An 18,142-nucleotide genomic window follows, 5' to 3' on the forward strand; every position below is an offset into this window, starting at 1 on the left:
GTCCCCAGCGGGAATCGAACCCCAAACCATAGCGCCACGCTCTTCCAACTGAGCCACACAGGACTCCCAGTAGCCTTCGTCGAATCAAGCTGTCGTTGGATAGATCTAACGAGATGGATTAAAATGCTTTGATCTGTCATGATTAACTTCTCTCTGATGGTGTCTCCTGAGTCTGTCATCTGCTGCTGATTAACATTCCCACACGGTCTCCTGTGCTAACACAAACATGGCATTCACTCACGCTTCCCTGGGCTGCCACACACACACACACACACACACACGTACACACACACATGCATACATACATACACGCAAACACACGCATGCATACACGCACACAAACACACACATGCAAACTAGCACACACACATTCATACACACGCTTCTGCTCTCTAATATAGCCTCAGTGTCATACTGTATATATTGGTGTGGGTGTGTGCGTGTGCGTGCACGTGCGTGTGCATGTGTGTGTTTGTGTTTGTGCACATGCTGCCATCCCTTGAGCCTTCTGTCCGAATGGCCTTTCATGGTCAGATGAACACAGTGTAGCTAAGTGGCTTCACCCCTGTCCTCTCTTACCCCAACACACACACACACACACACCAGCACAACACAGAAGGGCTTCTCTCCAGTGACCGACTAAGAGCTGCACACTTGTCAAACGTAACACACACTCACACACACACAAACACAAACACACACGCACACTGCTGTGAATGAACTCAAAACTCATGAGAGAGCAAGGGGGCAGAGAGCGGTCTGTTTTCAGTGCTGAACAGATCTGACATTCCGAGTTCTTGGTCTCCACACACACACGCACGCACGCACGCACACACGCGCGCGGCTGAAAGAGGAACCGGCGTGCCACAGGACGATAACATTTAGCCAGCAGCAGCGGGCCGCTACGCTAGTGGACGCTGGGGCCTTTTATGTGGCCCTGTCTACTGGGGCCAAGCTGTGTGTGTGTGTGTGCGTCCGTGTTCTCCTCACACCCCGCCAGAGCCATCCACACACACAGTTGCAACCTCAGAGTGAGTGTGTGTGTGCGTGCATGTGTGTGTGTGTGTGTGTGTGTGCGTGTGTGTGTGCCAACTGGGAACTTCTCTATCGTGCAGATTAGAAGGGTCTGGCATCATAAAGGGAATGAGAGATCCGAGTGCGTCAGTTGTGTGGTCTGGAGGGTCTACGGACCCAGAAAGGTCAATGATGTGTGTGTTTGTGTGGACATATGTGTGTGTTGTTCATGGAGGCATTCATGGATTGTACAATACATGTAGATCAAAAAGGCCTCTGGTTAAGGTTGTGAGTCAGAACCGTAGTCCTTGACCTCAACTAATAATCTGTGTGTGTGTGTGTGTGTGTGTGTGTATTATGTATTGTATTATTTACTGTGTGTGTGTTCCAGGTCTCTGTCTACCCCGGGGAGGCCTGACGTCCCTTGCTCTCTGTACATGAAGGAGCTGCAGGGCTTCATCGGGAGGGTGATGGCCGACTACTTCCGCCATTTCCAGTGTGTGGACTTCATCTATGACAGCACAGAGTCTATAGCCCAGAGAGCCATCACGCTGTTCATCCGTCATGCCAGCCTACTGCGCCCCCTAGGGGAGGGAGGCAAGATGAGACTGGCTGCAGACTTTGCTCAGGTGAGGGGGTGCTCTCGCGCTTTCCTCTCTTTGTGTTTCTCCTTCTCACCCAACCCACCCCACCCCACACACACACACACACACACACACTGTAATCATTCGCCATTCGTCCATTCACCTAAAGTTATTGGAACAACTAGACGTCACAATCATCACAAGTAACTGTCTCTGTGCCCTTTAGAAGGCTATAATGGTTGTAAGTGAAATCAAATCTGTATTTGTCACGTACATCGCATACACACACACACACACACATACCTACACTTTTCTTGGTCCTTTGCAATACACACACACACACAATAATTGACATCGTGAAATGCTTTGGGATCTTGCTCCTCGCTCAACAGCAGCAGTCAGCAACAAACAACAAGTCAACAATAAGTCATCAAATAATAATAATAATAATAATAACTGTGTGTATTACAGATGGAGCTGGCCGCGGCCCCCATGTGCAGGAGAGTATCTGAGCTGGGCAAACCCTACCGCCTGCTGCGGTCCTTCAGGTGAGTTTATCACACAGGAACCATTACATACTCACCTGTCAAACCTATGACAGAGAGAGAGAAGGGGGTGGGGGGGAGGAGAGAGAGAGAGAGAAGGGGGGGGAGAGAGAGAGAGAGAAGGGGGGGAGAGAGAGAGAAGGGGGGGGGAGAGAGAGAGAAGGGGGGGAGAGAGAGAGAGAGCTTCTAGGATGGTGTAATTGAGAGTAAGCAAACGAGAGGAAGAGAAAGAGGTAGCTTCTATAATGGAGCAAGAGAGAGAGACAGAGATTTAATGAAGATGCCATTAGTAGAAGCTTTGGGAGCTGACATTCTCCCTGTCTGCCCGCCAGCTGCCCTCTGACTCTCCTGTCATTACTCAGGAGTGGGGCTAATGCTTTACCTTCACGTAGCCGATGCTTAATGGACATGCTATCATAACCGCCATTTAGCCCTGACATCTTCGCTTAGCTTAGCTGAGAGCTAGCTAGGCATTAGTCTGGTCGAACAGCCCTGTGATGGAGATGGACAGACTGCTGAGCTTTATCTACTGTGCTTAAAGGAATGATTCACTATTTTGACACTTACATTAGCTTTTAAATATATATGATGACGATCAAAAGGGACGATTTGGTGCCTAATTAAGTCATAAGTCATAACTTAATGGCGAAGGTAAGCACTTAAAAACCATCTGGGTCGATCGAAAGGGAGAGACTATAGAAGTATACTAACTATTTGTGTGTGTGTGTTTCAGGCCCCTGCTGTTCCAGACCAGTGAGCTGATAGCCAGCAGTCCACTGGTGGGGGACCTGATTCCATACAGCACCCTACTACACTTCTTCTTTACTAGAGCCCCCTCTGAGCTCAAATCCCCACACCAGGTACACACACACACACACACACAGATTTCTAAACAATATTAGTAATGTAAACGAAAGTGAATATCTACCCACCGTCAGAGTTTGATCCTTACATGAGCTGTCTTTTCATTCCCTCTCTAACACAGAGAGCTGAGTGGTCCATCGCACGCTACTCCCAGTGGCTGGACGACCACCCGTCAGAGAGAGACCGCCTTACCCTCATCAGGTATCCTCTCCTCCTACCCTTTAACCCTCGCCAGGCAGATACAGCAAAAACAATTAACTCTGAGGCCTTTTAAAAGAAAATAATGCTTTTGCTCTAATGCTTTTTGTATGCGATGTTTTATTTCGTTATGTGTATTCTATGTGAAGTCAATGCTTTGATGGTCTCCTAGAGTTGATGTATACTGAGTGATGATCCCCCTCTGGTGGTGAAAATAAGGAAATGCAGATCAGTTCTGAGAGGAAACGTTTGAAAACTAGCACCATATAGTAGGTGTAGCTGAGTGTTGTTTGGAATCACACTCTCGGGGTAGATGGGGTAGCCCTACCTGAGACATCAACTGTAAACTCAAGTGTCGCCCTCGGACCTTGTGGCTGTCCTCTTGGCTTAATGGTATACGATTGGGTCATCCACGTGAGAGACCTGGGTTTGGACTTACTTATTATTTACATTTATGGCATTTAGCAGACGCCTTTATCCAAAGTGACTTACAACAAATACATTTGTTTAAGTAAGTGAATCATCTATCCATCAGTCATCATAAGATAAAGTAATCAATGCTCAGACCAGGGGCCATTGGCAGTCACAGTGCTAGAAGGATTTTTTTTTTATGAACAGGAGAGAAACTTGTACAGGGGGGTAGTGGGGGTAAAGAGCTCTTTAGGAGGAACCGTTAAGATGTAGCCTGAAGAGATGGGTCTTCAATCTACGGCGGAAGATTGGTTGATAATCAATCTTTCTCTGTGTCAGGGGTGCTCTGGAGGCCTATGTACAGTCTGTGAGGACTCGGAAGGGGAAGGAGTTCGCCTCTGTCTATCCCATAATGCTTCAGCTGCTGCAGAGGGCCACCAGCGGGCCCCAGGAGACCAGACCCTGAAAGAACTACAATTCCCAGGATGTAGTTCCACATGACATGTAAACACGCTCCCTGTACTTAAGTACAGTAGCATTGATGACCAAATACAATGAGAGTACAAAACTCTGTTATTTGACATTTTTGTGAACTATCGCTTTAAACTATAGTTTCTATTGGTGGATGGGTGGGAGATGATTGATAGGAGAGTGTTATGGGTAATTATGGTAAATCTAATCGTAGACTGTAAATAGCCTGAATGAGTACAATGATCCCCTATATGGCCTGTGGTGCTGTTCATACCTCTACTTTCTGATTGAATGATGTGTTGTGGGTCTGCAGCTCCAAGGTTGTGGGAGACGGGTGTGTGGTTTTAAATAAAACTAAAAGTAATGTAATTAACATGTCATGTGAGAAACAAGACGTGTAACAGATATAAAGTAATGTAATAGTAAAGAATCATTAAAGAACCATTGTACATTGTACTGCCAATCTGTTTTACACTATTTAGAAAGCTGTTTTATTCTCTGTTAGCTGTTCCATAGCTCTGCTATCATAGAAATAGGCTACGTGGATTAATCCATTTAATACACACTTTAGTTATACATAAATAAACAATTTGACAGAATAGGAATGCGTATATTGTTTACAGAGCGGGCACTGTTGGGGGGGAGTTGCTTCTGAGAACCATGCACTTCGGGAAATGTTTTCCACTCGAGTGCTAAATAAGTGAGCACATATTACCGGAAGCGCGTCTCTACTCTCACACGTTTGCTTTGCTACAACTCACCGATACTGAATTGTTTTTAAGGTAATTTAAACACCTTTTACCATTCAGTAAATTGCAACATGTCGGCATCTATGATAAGGAAAGGGCTGGAGTTGCTGAGCGACGACATAAAAGTTGTCAACAAAAAACTGAAAAAGAAGACCCCTGGCAAAGCGAAAGCGATGGAGCTGGTCAGCACCAACCGGCAGGGCGTCAGCGTGCAGGTCCGGCGGCTGCAGGGACGTGACGGCCCGGGGAAAAGCAAGGCTACCGTCAAAGACAAGAGGATAAAGTCCGCCGTGGAGGAGTACAGGAAAAAGCAGAAGAAGAGCCAGCTCAGTACAAACCTGGAGTACTTTATGCAGACGGGTTTCAATGCAACAACTTCTGACACCATGAAAATCGTTCAACAGAACTCCGGTAGACATTCCCGTAATCGTCCGGACCCTCCAACCAAGAAAGCTTCGGAGCCAAAGTCTGTGTTCACAGAGGACGAATTCCAACAGTTCCAGAAGGAGTACTTTGGCAGAACAGTGGAATAGAGGAAATCAGACATATAGGACGCCTATCCTATATGTCTGCCTTTTTGAATGTGTTCAGCCAACTTTGGTTTATTTGAACTGGGACTGAGTTACAGAATGGTTCAACCATATGTTCACTGTTATTGTTCTTTCTGTTTATATTCTGTGTATTTCATATTGACTTTTGTTAAAGTATATACAAATGAGAAATAAATAGTTGCATCAAACTTGACATGTCAGTATCAAACATCAACCAAAGGTTTGTGAAGATCATTCAATTCAATCATGTACAACAGCCTAATAACATGATTGAATATTCCCATTGTGAATTCGTATAGACAAGTATTTGTAACAATAGTTTAGAAGGTAGTACCCCCACCCGTGCCACCGAACTGTGAGTTTTTCATTGGCATAGCTGGTGAACATTAGGTATTTTGGAGATGTTTATATGGGTGTTTTCACCACACACACACAGGAAGCAATACTGTTGGCAGCAGCATAACACCTGTTACATATTTTCATCAACCATTACCCGTGACAAATTGACTCAAGAAGAATGGGGGAAAATATTTTCAGAGTTGTATTATTTGTACAGTACATGCTCAACACAGACAGACACCCCAAGATGTGAAATAATTAGACAATATGAAATAATTAGAGCAGAGAGAGTCTTTAGATAGGCCACTTCCACTGGTTTACCGGTGGCTCCTCAATCAGTGGTTCCCATGGTTTCCACTCCACCATCTTTCTGGATAGGGCCAGCTCGTACTCCGCCTGGGGAAGATGGAGAGACAGACAGAAGGAAATGGGGAGATTTTATGAGGATTTCAAGTGCTTAAAAATTGCCTAACATGTTCTAACAGACATAGAACAATCCCTGTCAAGGGAGGCATGTCACCACACTTTTAACTGTAGCCTACCTGTGCTATGACCTCCTCAATCTGACCACCGTTGATCTTCTTTTCAAGCTTCTCGATATTAGGTTCCTTTGAATTGAAATACACAAAATTAATGATCTGAAACAGATACAGGCTACATCATACAATTACTTAGAACTACAAAGGTAAGATAAATATTCAGACCCTATGACAATGAACAGATCAAAGTCTCTTGTAAAAAGAGATTCTATCCAAATTAGTGGTTAAATGGAGAAAAAGAGATGTCCTATGGGAAACCAAAACCTGCCCATAGTTCAGACCTCAGGGCCTTATCCTGCCCCTAGTTCAGACCTCAGGGCCTTATCCTGCCCCTAGTTCAGACCTCTGGGCCTTATCCTGCCCCTAGTTCAGACCTCTGGGCCTTATCCTGCCCCTAGTTCAGACCTCTGGGCCTTATCCTGCCCCTAGTTCAGACCTCTGGGCCTTATCCTGCCCCTAGTTCAGACCTCTGGGCCTTATCCTGCCCCTAGTTCAGACCTCTGGGCCTTATCCTGCCCCTAGTTCAGACCTCTGGGCCTTATCCTGCCCCTAGTTCAGACCTCTGGGCCTTATCCTGCCCCTAGTTCAGACCTCTGGGCCTTATCCTGCCCCTAGTTCAGACCTCTGGGCCTTATCCTGCCCCTAGTTCAGACCTTACCGCTTTGATGAGGTTGAACCGGTCGTTGACCAGCTGCTCTGTGTATTTCCTATAGGCTGCATCCTGGGGCATGGTCGAGAGGGTTCCAAGGATCTTGCTGTACAGAACCCTCAGGCGCTGAGAAACAACACACACACACACACACTTCATTATCAAGCAGTTGAGACCACAGAATTCAGCTTGAGACATCCATGGGAGTCAACACACCTGGTCCTGGAAGACTCCTTGAGACAGATTATCTAGTATTCTAAACACAAGTGATTGAATAAGGGTAAAGACTGTGGAGGATGTTTCCACAACTGTTATGAGTGGTTTTCCTCATCACACTGGTTGACATTGAACAACCTGATTGTTCCTGCAAAACGGCTGTGAACTCACCTCATGAGGGTTCTGCGACACTGCCAGGCCCACCAGACCGGTCGTCTGAGAGGAAATTACAACAGGCCATTAGATTACTAGTTGGCTGGCAAAATGTTGCACAATTAACAAATCAATATTTGATTAAAAGCAGTGACAGCATATGTAGGCAGCTAAACAAAATGTGTAACGGTGATCAGGAAAACGCAACATGGCTGGGATGGACATAGGACATGTCATGTAGGTCATGTCAGGTAGACATAGGTAGTAATTAAGATATACGTGTATTGTTTCAGTCCTTCAACGCATTGTCAATACAACTGAGCCTAAATGAAGTCCCTGACAAAGCGAGAAGCCATCAAGCGAACCTTCCAGCTGTGATAGCTGATGATGTTGTTAGCTAGCTAGGTTAGCTATGTATGAGTTCGCTAGCTTTGACAGCCTTAGCTTGAACGAGCCAGCAAACACTCTTGGATGATTGCGCAAGTGGTGTGTCAATACAACACCAACATTGCCTGTTGAAATAAACCAACTAGGTACACATAACGATTTACTGTACAAGAAATCATAACATGACCTCCACTCGTACCTTTTTCAGAAGCCCAGCCATGATTCTTTGAGCGCAAGGGATCCTGGGTCTAGTTGTCCGGCCAATAAATACGACGTAATGACAATACTTCAAATTAAAAGTTGTGGTTGTTACGGACAAATAAGGGTCTTAAAAACTAAACACACATATCCATAAGAAAATATTCCCATTATTATGTCCATTCTAAACGATTACACAATTAAAAGTTATCATCCAATGCTCGAGGAGAGGGCAACCCTTTTTAGACCGCACATCTGGGCCAATTTTGGGCTCAAACAAACCGAATAGGCTACTTTAGAATGTTTTCCATTACGCAGTTCTGTTTATTTCCCGGTTATTGTGATTTCGCCATGCTATGTATGGTGTGATTTTAAATAAGGCTATTAAATAACGCAAGGTACATTCATGCATCCACACACAAATAAAATAATCACTCATGTAGACCTAGTCTATAAACATGAGCTTTTATACGCGGACTTTCGATTTGATCAAAAGCGCGCATAATGTAGATTACTGGGTTATTATAGACACTAGACTGCGCACCTAATGCTCCTTCGGTTTTCAAAAATAAACTGATTGAGTGCTTTCAAATTATAGCCTACTGTAATGTGGGTTGCTGGGTCAGAATAGGCGCCGCCAGACGGATGACATGCGAATTAATCAAATAAACACTAGGCCTACAACATGGGCCACGGGACAACTCGAGGACGGGAACATGCATGATAGCCAAGGCTTCTTTTGGAAAGCAATTCTGTAGGCTATTCTTGCATGACTTTGTAGGATTGTTCGTTCCCGTGACTTGATTTTCCACTCTGTGACAATGTCATTGTAAAAATGACTAGGCCTAAAGTAGAATAACAATAAGTAAAATAAATCAGATCCAACGACGTGTGACGGTAGTGATTAAAAGGCTTCCATGGGTAGCATGCGCGTCTGATTGGCCCGCTCTGACTGTCCCATTAATCCCAAACTAACCCTTACATTCTTGTACTGCTTTCAAATTATACTGTCAAATAAAACGGTTGAAAATGAATAAAAATGAGTCAAATAGTCACTACAACTCCTTCCACGTACAGTGTGCGTCCATGCCCATGCCCCGCGCTTAACCCCTAACATAACGAGGTTGAACTACACATCTCTCATTCTCCTGTTCATCATGACTGAATTTTCCAACTAACCAAAGTATGTGGGCTGGTTTCAAATAATGATTTGTTTGAAGAAGCACATACGCTACAGTGTACAAACATTGAGAACACATGAGTTTACACTGTAGCTTTCGATCATATCAAAACCGCGCGTAATGGAAGGCTACTGTACTTGCGATGAGAGACTGGGATGGAAGCGAAAAGAGACCTCTTCTTTGCGTGCAAGATGATCATTTGAATGCCCCTAATTTCGGTTCTCACAGGATGATGACTTGTGATGTTTACACAAGTCGACATTGGCTGCTTTCAAATAATATGCTATAGTAGGCTATGTAAAAAAGGCACTAGGCTTAAGAGGGCTACAAACACCATGATAACTATTTTTTTTAAGCTTACAGGCGGCAGCCTTGAGCCTATAATAGGAATGACAGGATCGACGGGACAGCAGGTTAAATGCCTGATAGCTATGGTTTAGGAAACATACTTTCTGTTTAGGCTATTCTTAAAATGACATGACATCTTTGGAGGGTTATTCATACCACTGCCACTGTCTGCATTCCTATTTTGTGACAAGCCATTGTAAACATTTATATTTGACCTCTGTAGGATGGGGGTCGCGCTAATTTATAAACGCCTCAATAGCTTAGTTGGGGCTGTTATAACCCCACATATACTGTTTAACTCCATTGTTTGTAAACAATGTAATTGTAAACAAACACTTTATACCTTCAAAACATGGTTAAAACTATATTCTGATCTCATGTATGTTCAGTTCTTGCATCCATCGCACTTTCTATGAATTTGAGAGTGATTACATCTTCTCCAACTCCTTCCCTCAACTGTTTACCCAAAAAAGAGGTGGGGTGAGGCTTCGTTGTTGTTTGAATTCCAGATTAAATGGTATACTGTAGTGAGATAGGAGGAGAGACAGAGCACAACTCTGTATGAATGTGGGACAAGTTGGCAGGAAAGTGGAGTGTTGTGCATTAAGCAGGTCAAGTCTAAAAATATCTCAGAGCTACAAAACAAAACTGACTTCAGCTTGCAGTGAGCCACATTGGGGACTGTAACTCTATGAAACTGACCTGTCGGGCGAGACTGGAATGGTCGCCTGTCTATTAGGTTATTACTCTATGATAACAAATGTGCTTGTAAAAATATATTTTTGCAGGCAATATTTTTGGCTGACAGCTGACTAAGTGTCCTGTCATTTTAGTAGAGTGCACAAGAGTGACATAAGGATTTTAGATTTTTGTCTGTTAGTCGTTTTCTGTAAAGCAATGGAGGACGTTGAAGGAATAGATGAGGAGCTTATTGAGTTTGCCATTCGAGAGAGCATCCAGGATTCCTACAAGCAACCATTCTCAAGATCGATCAACAGGTAGGATATAAACGATCTCATCGTATCCATACAATTTATGAGTGGAAGTCCCTGGCATGAAGAGACACGAAAATTCTCTAAACTGTCTCTAACTTTGGGTCCTCTGTGGCTCAGTTGGTAGAGCATGGCGCTAACAACGCTTAGGTTGTGGGTTTGATTCCTGCTGGGACCATATATACTGAAAAATGTACGCACTCACTGCAATGTAAGTCGCTTTAGATAAAAGCGTCAGCTAAATGGCATATATATATATATATATATATATAACTTTCCCATGTTTCAGCAGCGCAGAAACAGCCAGTGAAGACTATGGGAGGATAGTGGCTGCCATCGAACAAGGTAGGCCTACACCTACACCTGTGCATGCCTTTGGAAATTAACACAATAATGTTGCATTGTATTACAATACTATTATTATAATACAATGTATCCATTTTGCGTGCGCGCGCATGTGCCTGTGTGTGTGTGTGTTGCCCCTCCCCAGGTGATGTGTATACACTAAAGGAGCTGTGGGGTAGTCGTCCTGCCTACAGAGAGAGGGACAGCAGGGGGAGGCTGCCTCTACACAGAGCAGCTGAGCAGCCTCAGGGGCAAGTCCTGGATCAGGTGCTACTGGGTGAGAGGTCAACATCACAATACCAATAACATGTTACCACTTCTATTATCTCTCTACTAATAAGATAATGCTGCCATAATACCCAATACTAGTCATCTTTCATCTTGATGATCTATTCATCGTTTACCCATTTCTCGATATCCATATGCTTGGTATTAGTTTATCTAACAATCAGACTTTATCAAATCTGGTTAGTTAACAAAATTTCCTGTGTTTGTGTGTGTGTGTGTGTGTGTGTGTGTGTGTGTGACCCAGCGTCCGGTGACCTGAGCCTGGAGGTGATTACCTTGGACGGGGAGACAGCTCTGACTATGGCTACCAAGGCTGGGATGCTGGAGAACGTGAAGATTCTGCTACAACATGGAGCATCTCCACACAACACCAACAGCAAGAACGAGTCCCCACTGCTGCTCGGTAACACACACACACACACACACACACACACACACACAGAGCATCAAGTAGTCAGGAGCATACACTGCTACACATAGTCCACAGGCAAGCACACAGACACATAGAAGCCCACCTGGATCCATACACACTGTTTATTGAAAATGACCCAGGCATGTTCAGGGATTAAGTTCAACAGTACCAGGATGTTATCATGGTGCCTCAGATATAATACATGGCATCCTAACAATCAACATGTACCATGTTGTTTTTCCATGTTGTATGTATGCAGCGGTGAGACAGAGCTCATATGACTTGGTGTCTACTCTCATATTGGGCGGGGCCTTCGTGGAGCAGGTGTGTCTGAAGAAGTGGACCGCCATCCACGAGGCAGCTAAGGTGGGGTACAGTACAGTCAGAGCACCACAAAGGGGTAGGCCAAATCAGAAACAGATACTACATATATACAGTGCATTCAGAAAGTATTCAGACCCCTTCACTTTTTCCACATTTTGTTATGTTACAGCCTTTCTAAAATGGATTCAATAAATTTTTTCCTCATCAATCTACACACAATACCCCATAATGACAAAGCAAAAACAGGTTTTTAGAAATCTTTGCTAATTTATAAAAAATAAAAAACTGAAATATCACATTTACATAAGTATTCAGACCCTTTGCTATGATTCCTGTTTTCTGCATCATACCCAAGAAGACTTGAGGCTGTAATCACTGCCAAAGGTGCTTCAACAAAGTACTGAGTAAAGGGTCTGAATACTTATGTAAATGTGATATTTCAGTTTTTTATTTTAATAAATTAGCAAATATTTGCTTTGGCTTTGTCATTATGGACTATTGTGTGTAGATTGATGAGGAAAAAATTAATTGAATCCATTGAAAAGTGAAGGGGTCTGAATACTTTCCAATGCATATATACACACACACACACACACACACACACACACACACACACAAAATGTATCTCAATGAGACAACCTGTGTAGCTAAAGAATTAATAAACATACTAATGATAATCATCGCCATATAGCTTTAGTAAAAATGTCGGTTTTGGATTAAGAACGTCTTTACTGACCTTCCATTTTCCTCCAAGAGAAGCTGGCTGAACGTGTCTCTCTCCTGCCAGATTGGCTGCTGTGCCATCCTGATGATGCTGCTGAGGCACGGGGGCAAGGTGACGGGCAAGGACGGGCATGGAGTGACGCCAATGGGCATCGCAGCAGAATACGGCCATGCAGAGATCCTGGATATTCTCATAGAAAATGGTGAGCCGGCCAGACGTGGTTTGGAGAGCCAATTAATCTGGTGATACAGAGAAGACAGACCAGACTGACCAGATTAAAACACCCTTATGGGAACATTGCTTCATAACACAAACAGAAATACAAAACAATTAAATCTAACTTGAGTTAAGATGCAAGCATCTGTTTTGCATAGGTACTTCTTTCAAGATCCTCATAGTAACAAACCTGTTCTCTACCACTGTATGTGGTTATACATACTGTATGAGTAAACCAGTGTTGTTGTCCTCCTCTTGTTGTCCACTAGGTGGCGATGTGAATGCCCAGGCCACCAACGGGGACACTGTTCTGTATGATGCTGCTGGTTCAGGGAACCTTGACTGCATTGACCTTCTCCTGGAACACGGAGCCAACCCCAACATATCCAGCCTGGCTTTCCAGCTGCCCATCCACAGGGCTGCCTATGAGGGACACTACCTGTAAGTGCCAGACCCCGTCCATCAGGTGGCGCTCAAACCCCAAATCCTACATAACATCCCTGACAGCATGTCATTATATCAGGGTTGGGGGCAATTCCATTTTAATTAAGTCAATTCAGGATTTCAGTTTACTTCCTGAATTCAAATGGAATTGACCCCAACCCAGGATAGCATTAGTAAAGGTATTCAAAACTATAACCACACGTTACATTTGAGATAACTATGTCCTTGCAACAGAGGAAAAGGGGACAGCACACGGATTTCTGCTTAGTTGATTTATTTTTTAATCCAACAGCATTTCTGCCGATAAAACCCAAGGGAGATGACCAACAATCTAACGATGGTTCCTTGTCTATCACGCAGGGTGCTGAAGACGTTTATCCCCATCACCACCAAGCGAGCCATCCGTCTGTCCGGGCAGAGCCCGCTCCACTCAGCGGCAGACGGGGGGCACACCACCTGCCTGGAGCTGCTGATAGAGAAGGGCTTCGACATCAACGCTCTGCTGGAGGACCACATCTCAGGTGTGGTCTTGGACCAGGTCTCTCTTGTAAAAAAAAGACGTTATCTCAATGAGATTAACCTGGATAATTAAAGGTTTGTGAAATGAAATGGGTCTGATGGATCCGTCGACTGCAGCATGTATCCATTACCTGACCAGGTGAGTCCCTGTTTCACTGAGATGCACCTCTCTTTTTCAATGGAGCCCTGGCCAATAGCCATGTGCATGAAACAAATGAGTGTGGTCTTTAGGTTTGATTCCTACTTGGGCCCCACACACACAGCACTAAACATAATTAACTATAGGCTCTTCTTGATAAAAGCATGTGTTAAATTAACATTTTCGTTTGTATTTTCAGAGAACTACGGAGACATGAGGCAGAGTGCCCTCTACTTCACCGTGTCTAACGGAGACGTGACCTGTACAGAGATGCTGTTGGCCGCAGGGGCCAAGCCCGACCTGGACCCACTACGCTGCCTCCTGGTGGCAGTGCGCGCTGGGAGGTATGGCTTGAGCAGGAGAGTTGGCCCTTGACACTGACCAAAAAAGGGTTCCATGTAGAATCATTTTGGGTTCCATTTGGAACCTTCTGTGTGAAGGGTTTTACATGGAACCAAAATGGTTCTTCAATGGATTATCCTACAGGCACAGCCAAAGAACCCTTTTTGGTTCTAGGTAGTTGGGGGTATGCTAATGGTCCTACTTAAGAGAAAGAGGTATGAGCTCACAGTGAGATGAGGAAGAAATATTGTGCTAAAAAGTCTCTTCAAGAAGTAGAGGACTCTAGGCTAAGACTGTAAATTATCTCTATTATATACCTACACTATCTGGGAGACAAATTGAACCGTCAGAGAACTACCCTGAATTAAATGATTGAAACATATGAATCAGACCTGGGTCTAAATAGTATTTGAAATCATTTCAAATACTTTAGCATTCACTTGAGTCTGCCTAGAGTGCCAGATCAGCGGGGTTTGCCTTTTTGGGACTATTCAATTGGTTATTCAATTGCATCAGGCAAACTCAATCTAGCACAGATAAGTATTTCCAACGATTTCAAAAACGATTTAAAACGCAGGTCTGATACCAATCTGTACTGATCTAATTTCCAGATATGAGCTGGTGCGTCTGTTGCTGGCCCACGGTGCGGAGGTGAACTGTTACTTCAGGATGCTCAGTGACACAGAGTTCCCCACGGCGCTGCAGTACTGCCTCCCAGACCAGGTGATGCTGCGACTGCTGCTCAACAACGGATACGACGCAGAGAGGTACTGAGACGACCTCTCTGACTCATTGGCTACATACAGCTACACTACACTAACACTTCAACACTACAAGTATCACAAGGTTATGACTGAGTGTAACCTGTGGGGTTTGAACCAGGGACCTCTTGCATGGATGCCAGACACGTAACCCTGATATACCAAGAGGACAACCACGTGGTACAAAGGCTATGTCTTGGTTTAGAAGTCACAGGCAGAGCTGCGTCATCACAAGAGCGTGATTCCAATCACCTCTGCTCCGTGAGAGACCGCTAGAGGCCAGCTGCTGGCATTGGGAGATGTTGTAAAGATAGCTGCAGTACATTAAAACTCCTTGTTAAAGATCAAACAGTTGTCTTCTTCACCTCTCGATAACACACTCTTGCAGGTGCTTCCAGTGTAACCATGCCAGGAGCCAGGACACGGACTGCTCCTGGAGCGAGCTCCACAACCAGGCCTATCAGATCTACTGTCACACTGATAGAGTATCAGTAAGTACTGCTGGCCCACACTCTTAGAAAAAAAGGTTGTAGTTTACTGAATAAGGGTTCCTCGTTTGTCCCTGTAGGGGAACCCTTCTTGGTGCCATGTAGAACCCATTCCACAGAGGATTCTAAATGGAACCCAAAAGGGTTTTTCATAGGGTTCCCATACAGGGACAAATCAAGAACTCTTTTTAAAAAAAAAAACGTATATACTCAATCACCTTGTGAGATGACTCCCTCTTGGTTCTCTCTCCGGTCCAGTTCTGTGACTTCATCTCCATGGCGTGCGTGGTCCGCCTGTCAGGGGTTGTGGTGCAGACCCTCCTGGACTACGTCCGACACCCAGCCCTCTGTGTCAACCTCCAACGAATCCTGGAAAAGCAGAGACAGTGGCCAGAGATCTGTGACGTCCTGGGTGAGGCAGAGGCAGAGTCACTGTCCCGTCCCACAGTATTAACATGCTGCATTAGCGTTACTCAGATGTGTTGTTTTTGTGACCTCGCCCCAGGTAACCCAAGGTCCCTGCAGCACCTGTGCAGACTAGAGATCAGGAGACTGATGACCTCCAGGAGACTGTGTGACCCTGACATCATGTCTGCTGTCCCCTTCCCCCCAGCGCTCAAGAACTACCTCATATACAGGGAGTATGACCTGTACGGATCATCCTCATCATCATCATCCTCACTCTCATGAGGGTGTTAGTCAGCATCAACTGAATCCTAACCCATCTGTCTGCCCATGTACATTGATGTCTTTCACAGAAATCTTACATTGATGTCAGTGGGTGTAATTTTGGACGAGAGCATAATATTGCCTGGGCAATAATCCATAATGTTGAGTTGGCCCCATTCAGATGATGAATATGGCTGTCTGGGTAGCAAAGAGGCGGAGGGCAGGTCTCTGGCAATGAGTGGGTGGGGATAACTGAATATGACATGAAGATGTTGTCCTAGGCGATTATGACAAATTCAACGGTTTATAAACTGACTGTCTAACTGTCTATAAATGACTGTCTAATTTTTTTTTTCTGTAAATAATTATGAGATATCTTATTGCTACTGTATATAAAGGTTAAAATCAAAAGAGTGTGTTTGTTTGTCAACAACATCAAACTATAAAAATACACAGTGTGTGCATCTGTGTTGTTCCAGAGAGGAGACAGTTTGCTAACATGAGACAGTTTGCTAACATAAATACAAACTAAACATACTGTACACACTTAAACACGTAAATACATACTCTGTATACATACACACCTTAACAGACATGCATGCATACATACTAGGGCTGTCAGTTGATTCAACATTTATATCTTTTCCTATTAGTTGATTCATCTACTGATCTTCCTTCTTCTAGCATTGTGACTGCCAACGGCCCCTGGTCCTAGCATAGATTTTGTTCTTATGATCACTGATGTATAGATGATTCACTTACTTTAGACAAATGTACTTGTTGTAAGTCGCTTTGGATAAAAGTGTCTGCTAAATGCAAAAAATGTAAATGTAAATGTAAATGCAACTCATTCGCAATTTGCATGGGCCCAAGTGGAAGTGAAGTGATTTCTGGAGTACACTGCATCTGAGTACAAGGTTAAGGAACCACGTTTACGCAGCTGTGAGTCTTAATTCCGTTAAGGCGGAATTAAGGGTTAAGGCGGCTAATCTATGCTAAGCTAGCTGACACAGCAATAGCCCTATACAATTTAGATCGACAAAAACATAAACACTCCCACTGCACTGTACTCAGCGACACTGGATCCTCTGGTTTTAAAGTGGCCCTGACTCAGACAGGACTTTCAGACCAGGATACAGCTCATCTATATCCAGATCCACACATTCATGGTCTTCTACGATGCTTACTAATGCTGAAGAGTAGAATCCTCAATGTATGCTTAGTTGTGTTGTTATTATTGTCTTTTACTCCTATCCTATTTCATTGTAACGTTTCCATCTGTATCCTGTGCATATGATGAATAAACTGATTTGATTTTTGATTTGAGTCCCACTGACTGTAAACCACCACTAGGGGGTGCTGTTATCCTCATCTAAATGACTATTACTGCCATACTGTGCCCTGCACTCTCTCACCAAGTCGTCCTCACTAAACGCTACTAGCATTCACAGTGGCTAGCTGTAGAGGATAATTAATAGGCTTTCACAAAAACTAGCGAGATACGCACATAAAAACTACTTCAATCAAATCCAAGTGCATAACAACTAAAAGATGGAAATAGAGTGGAAATTCACTTGAAGCTACTTTCATATCTACACTACATTAGCAGTACAGTACATGAACAATTACTGTACTCAACAGCGGTAAAACAACACCACAGTTTGATCCAACACTGTTTTGAAGGCACAGACAGAGGAGAGTAGCAGTAGCAGTAGCCAGTAGCAGAGTAGTGTTGAGTGAAAATGCCGAGCGTTACCAGTCTCACTGGTTATCTGGCAAACATTCCAGCCTTGTCAACATGACCCTCCTGCTCAGAGACATGCAGAGTGGACATGGTGTTCTTGCCATCATGGTTCCTGTCCAGCTACACTTGCGGTAGCCACTCTATCTGTCAATCTAGCTAGTATATTTATGCCAGGATGGAGAGAGGAACAACAGCTAACTACAAAATATAACCCCGTAATCCCAGAACAAATAGCGAATGTGCTCTTTCATTAGTAGTGACAAACTATTTTTGTCTGGAGAGGGGGAGAGATAGTAATGGGGCCCTGTAGCAGGCAGCCAACTACCAGGCTGATCCCT

At 44.2% G+C, this 18,142-nt stretch overlaps 4 protein-coding genes across 4 annotated transcripts in view; 3 read left to right on the top strand and 1 right to left on the bottom strand.

Moving 5' to 3' along the window:
- LOC310820271 (conserved oligomeric Golgi complex subunit 5-like) overlaps positions 1 to 4,644 on the top strand; it is a gene marked incomplete at its 5' end in the record, with an annotated part of 47,942 nt that extends 43,298 nt beyond the window's left edge. The window contains 5 exons of the mRNA XM_083691851.1: positions 1,406 to 1,643; positions 2,070 to 2,146; positions 2,877 to 3,003; positions 3,129 to 3,208; positions 3,956 to 4,644. Of these exons, the coding sequence (XP_083547977.1) occupies positions 1,406 to 1,643; positions 2,070 to 2,146; positions 2,877 to 3,003; positions 3,129 to 3,208; positions 3,956 to 4,082 (649 nt within the window). The 3' untranslated portion in view covers positions 4,083 to 4,644. The remainder of the gene's footprint in view (positions 1 to 1,405; positions 1,644 to 2,069; positions 2,147 to 2,876; positions 3,004 to 3,128; positions 3,209 to 3,955) is intronic.
- A 116-nt stretch (positions 4,645 to 4,760) lies between these two features.
- rps19bp1 (ribosomal protein S19 binding protein 1) lies at positions 4,761 to 5,580 on the top strand. The gene has a single exon (XM_083691991.1). The coding sequence runs from the start codon at positions 4,908 to 4,910 to the stop codon at positions 5,367 to 5,369; it is 462 nt and encodes a 153-aa protein (XP_083548117.1). The 5' UTR covers positions 4,761 to 4,907; the 3' UTR covers positions 5,370 to 5,580.
- Positions 5,581 to 5,905: 325 nt separating this feature from the next.
- Positions 5,906 to 8,009, bottom strand: ndufa5 (NADH:ubiquinone oxidoreductase subunit A5). Its single transcript, XM_083691992.1, has 5 exons — positions 7,870 to 8,009; positions 7,302 to 7,346; positions 6,924 to 7,040; positions 6,269 to 6,334; positions 5,906 to 6,122 (listed from the first exon to the last, which is right to left on the bottom strand). Exons 1-5 carry the CDS (start codon positions 7,888 to 7,890, stop codon positions 6,021 to 6,023), a joined length of 351 nt encoding a protein of 116 aa, XP_083548118.1. The 5' UTR covers positions 7,891 to 8,009; the 3' UTR covers positions 5,906 to 6,020.
- A 2,285-nt stretch (positions 8,010 to 10,294) lies between these two features.
- Positions 10,295 to 16,081, top strand: asb15b (ankyrin repeat and SOCS box containing 15b; the record flags this gene model as incomplete). The annotated part of the gene is made up of 13 exons (XM_083691852.1): positions 10,295 to 10,395; positions 10,679 to 10,734; positions 10,880 to 11,011; positions 11,267 to 11,425; positions 11,694 to 11,800; positions 12,546 to 12,684; positions 12,968 to 13,139; positions 13,503 to 13,663; positions 14,000 to 14,144; positions 14,754 to 14,909; positions 15,292 to 15,394; positions 15,650 to 15,803; positions 15,897 to 16,081. The coding sequence occupies 13 exons, from the start codon at positions 10,295 to 10,297 to the stop codon at positions 16,079 to 16,081; spliced, it is 1,770 nt and encodes a 589-aa protein (XP_083547978.1).
- Positions 16,082 to 18,142: the final 2,061 nt, after the last annotated feature.

The sequence above is a fragment of the Argentina silus genome, assembly GCF_951799395.1.
Source record: "Argentina silus genome assembly, chromosome: 20".
Lineage (NCBI taxonomy): Eukaryota > Metazoa > Chordata > Actinopteri > Argentiniformes > Argentinidae > Argentina > Argentina silus.

Excerpts from the sequence above, each read along its gene's own strand:
- rps19bp1 (XM_083691991.1), top strand. The coding sequence starts at position 4,908 with ATGTCGGCATCTATGATAAGGAAAGGGCTGGAGTTGCTGAGCGACGAC.
- ndufa5 (XM_083691992.1), bottom strand. The coding sequence starts at position 7,890 with ATGGCTGGGCTTCTGAAAAAG. Across the intron at positions 7,347-7,869 it reads TGGCTGGGCTTCTGAAAAAG|ACGACCGGTCTGGTGGGCCT; the intron begins GTACGAGTGGAG and ends ATTTCCTCTCAG. Across the intron at positions 6,335-6,923 it reads GGTTCAACCTCATCAAAGCG|GAACCTAATATCGAGAAGCT; the intron begins GTAAGGTCTGAA and ends TTCAATTCAAAG.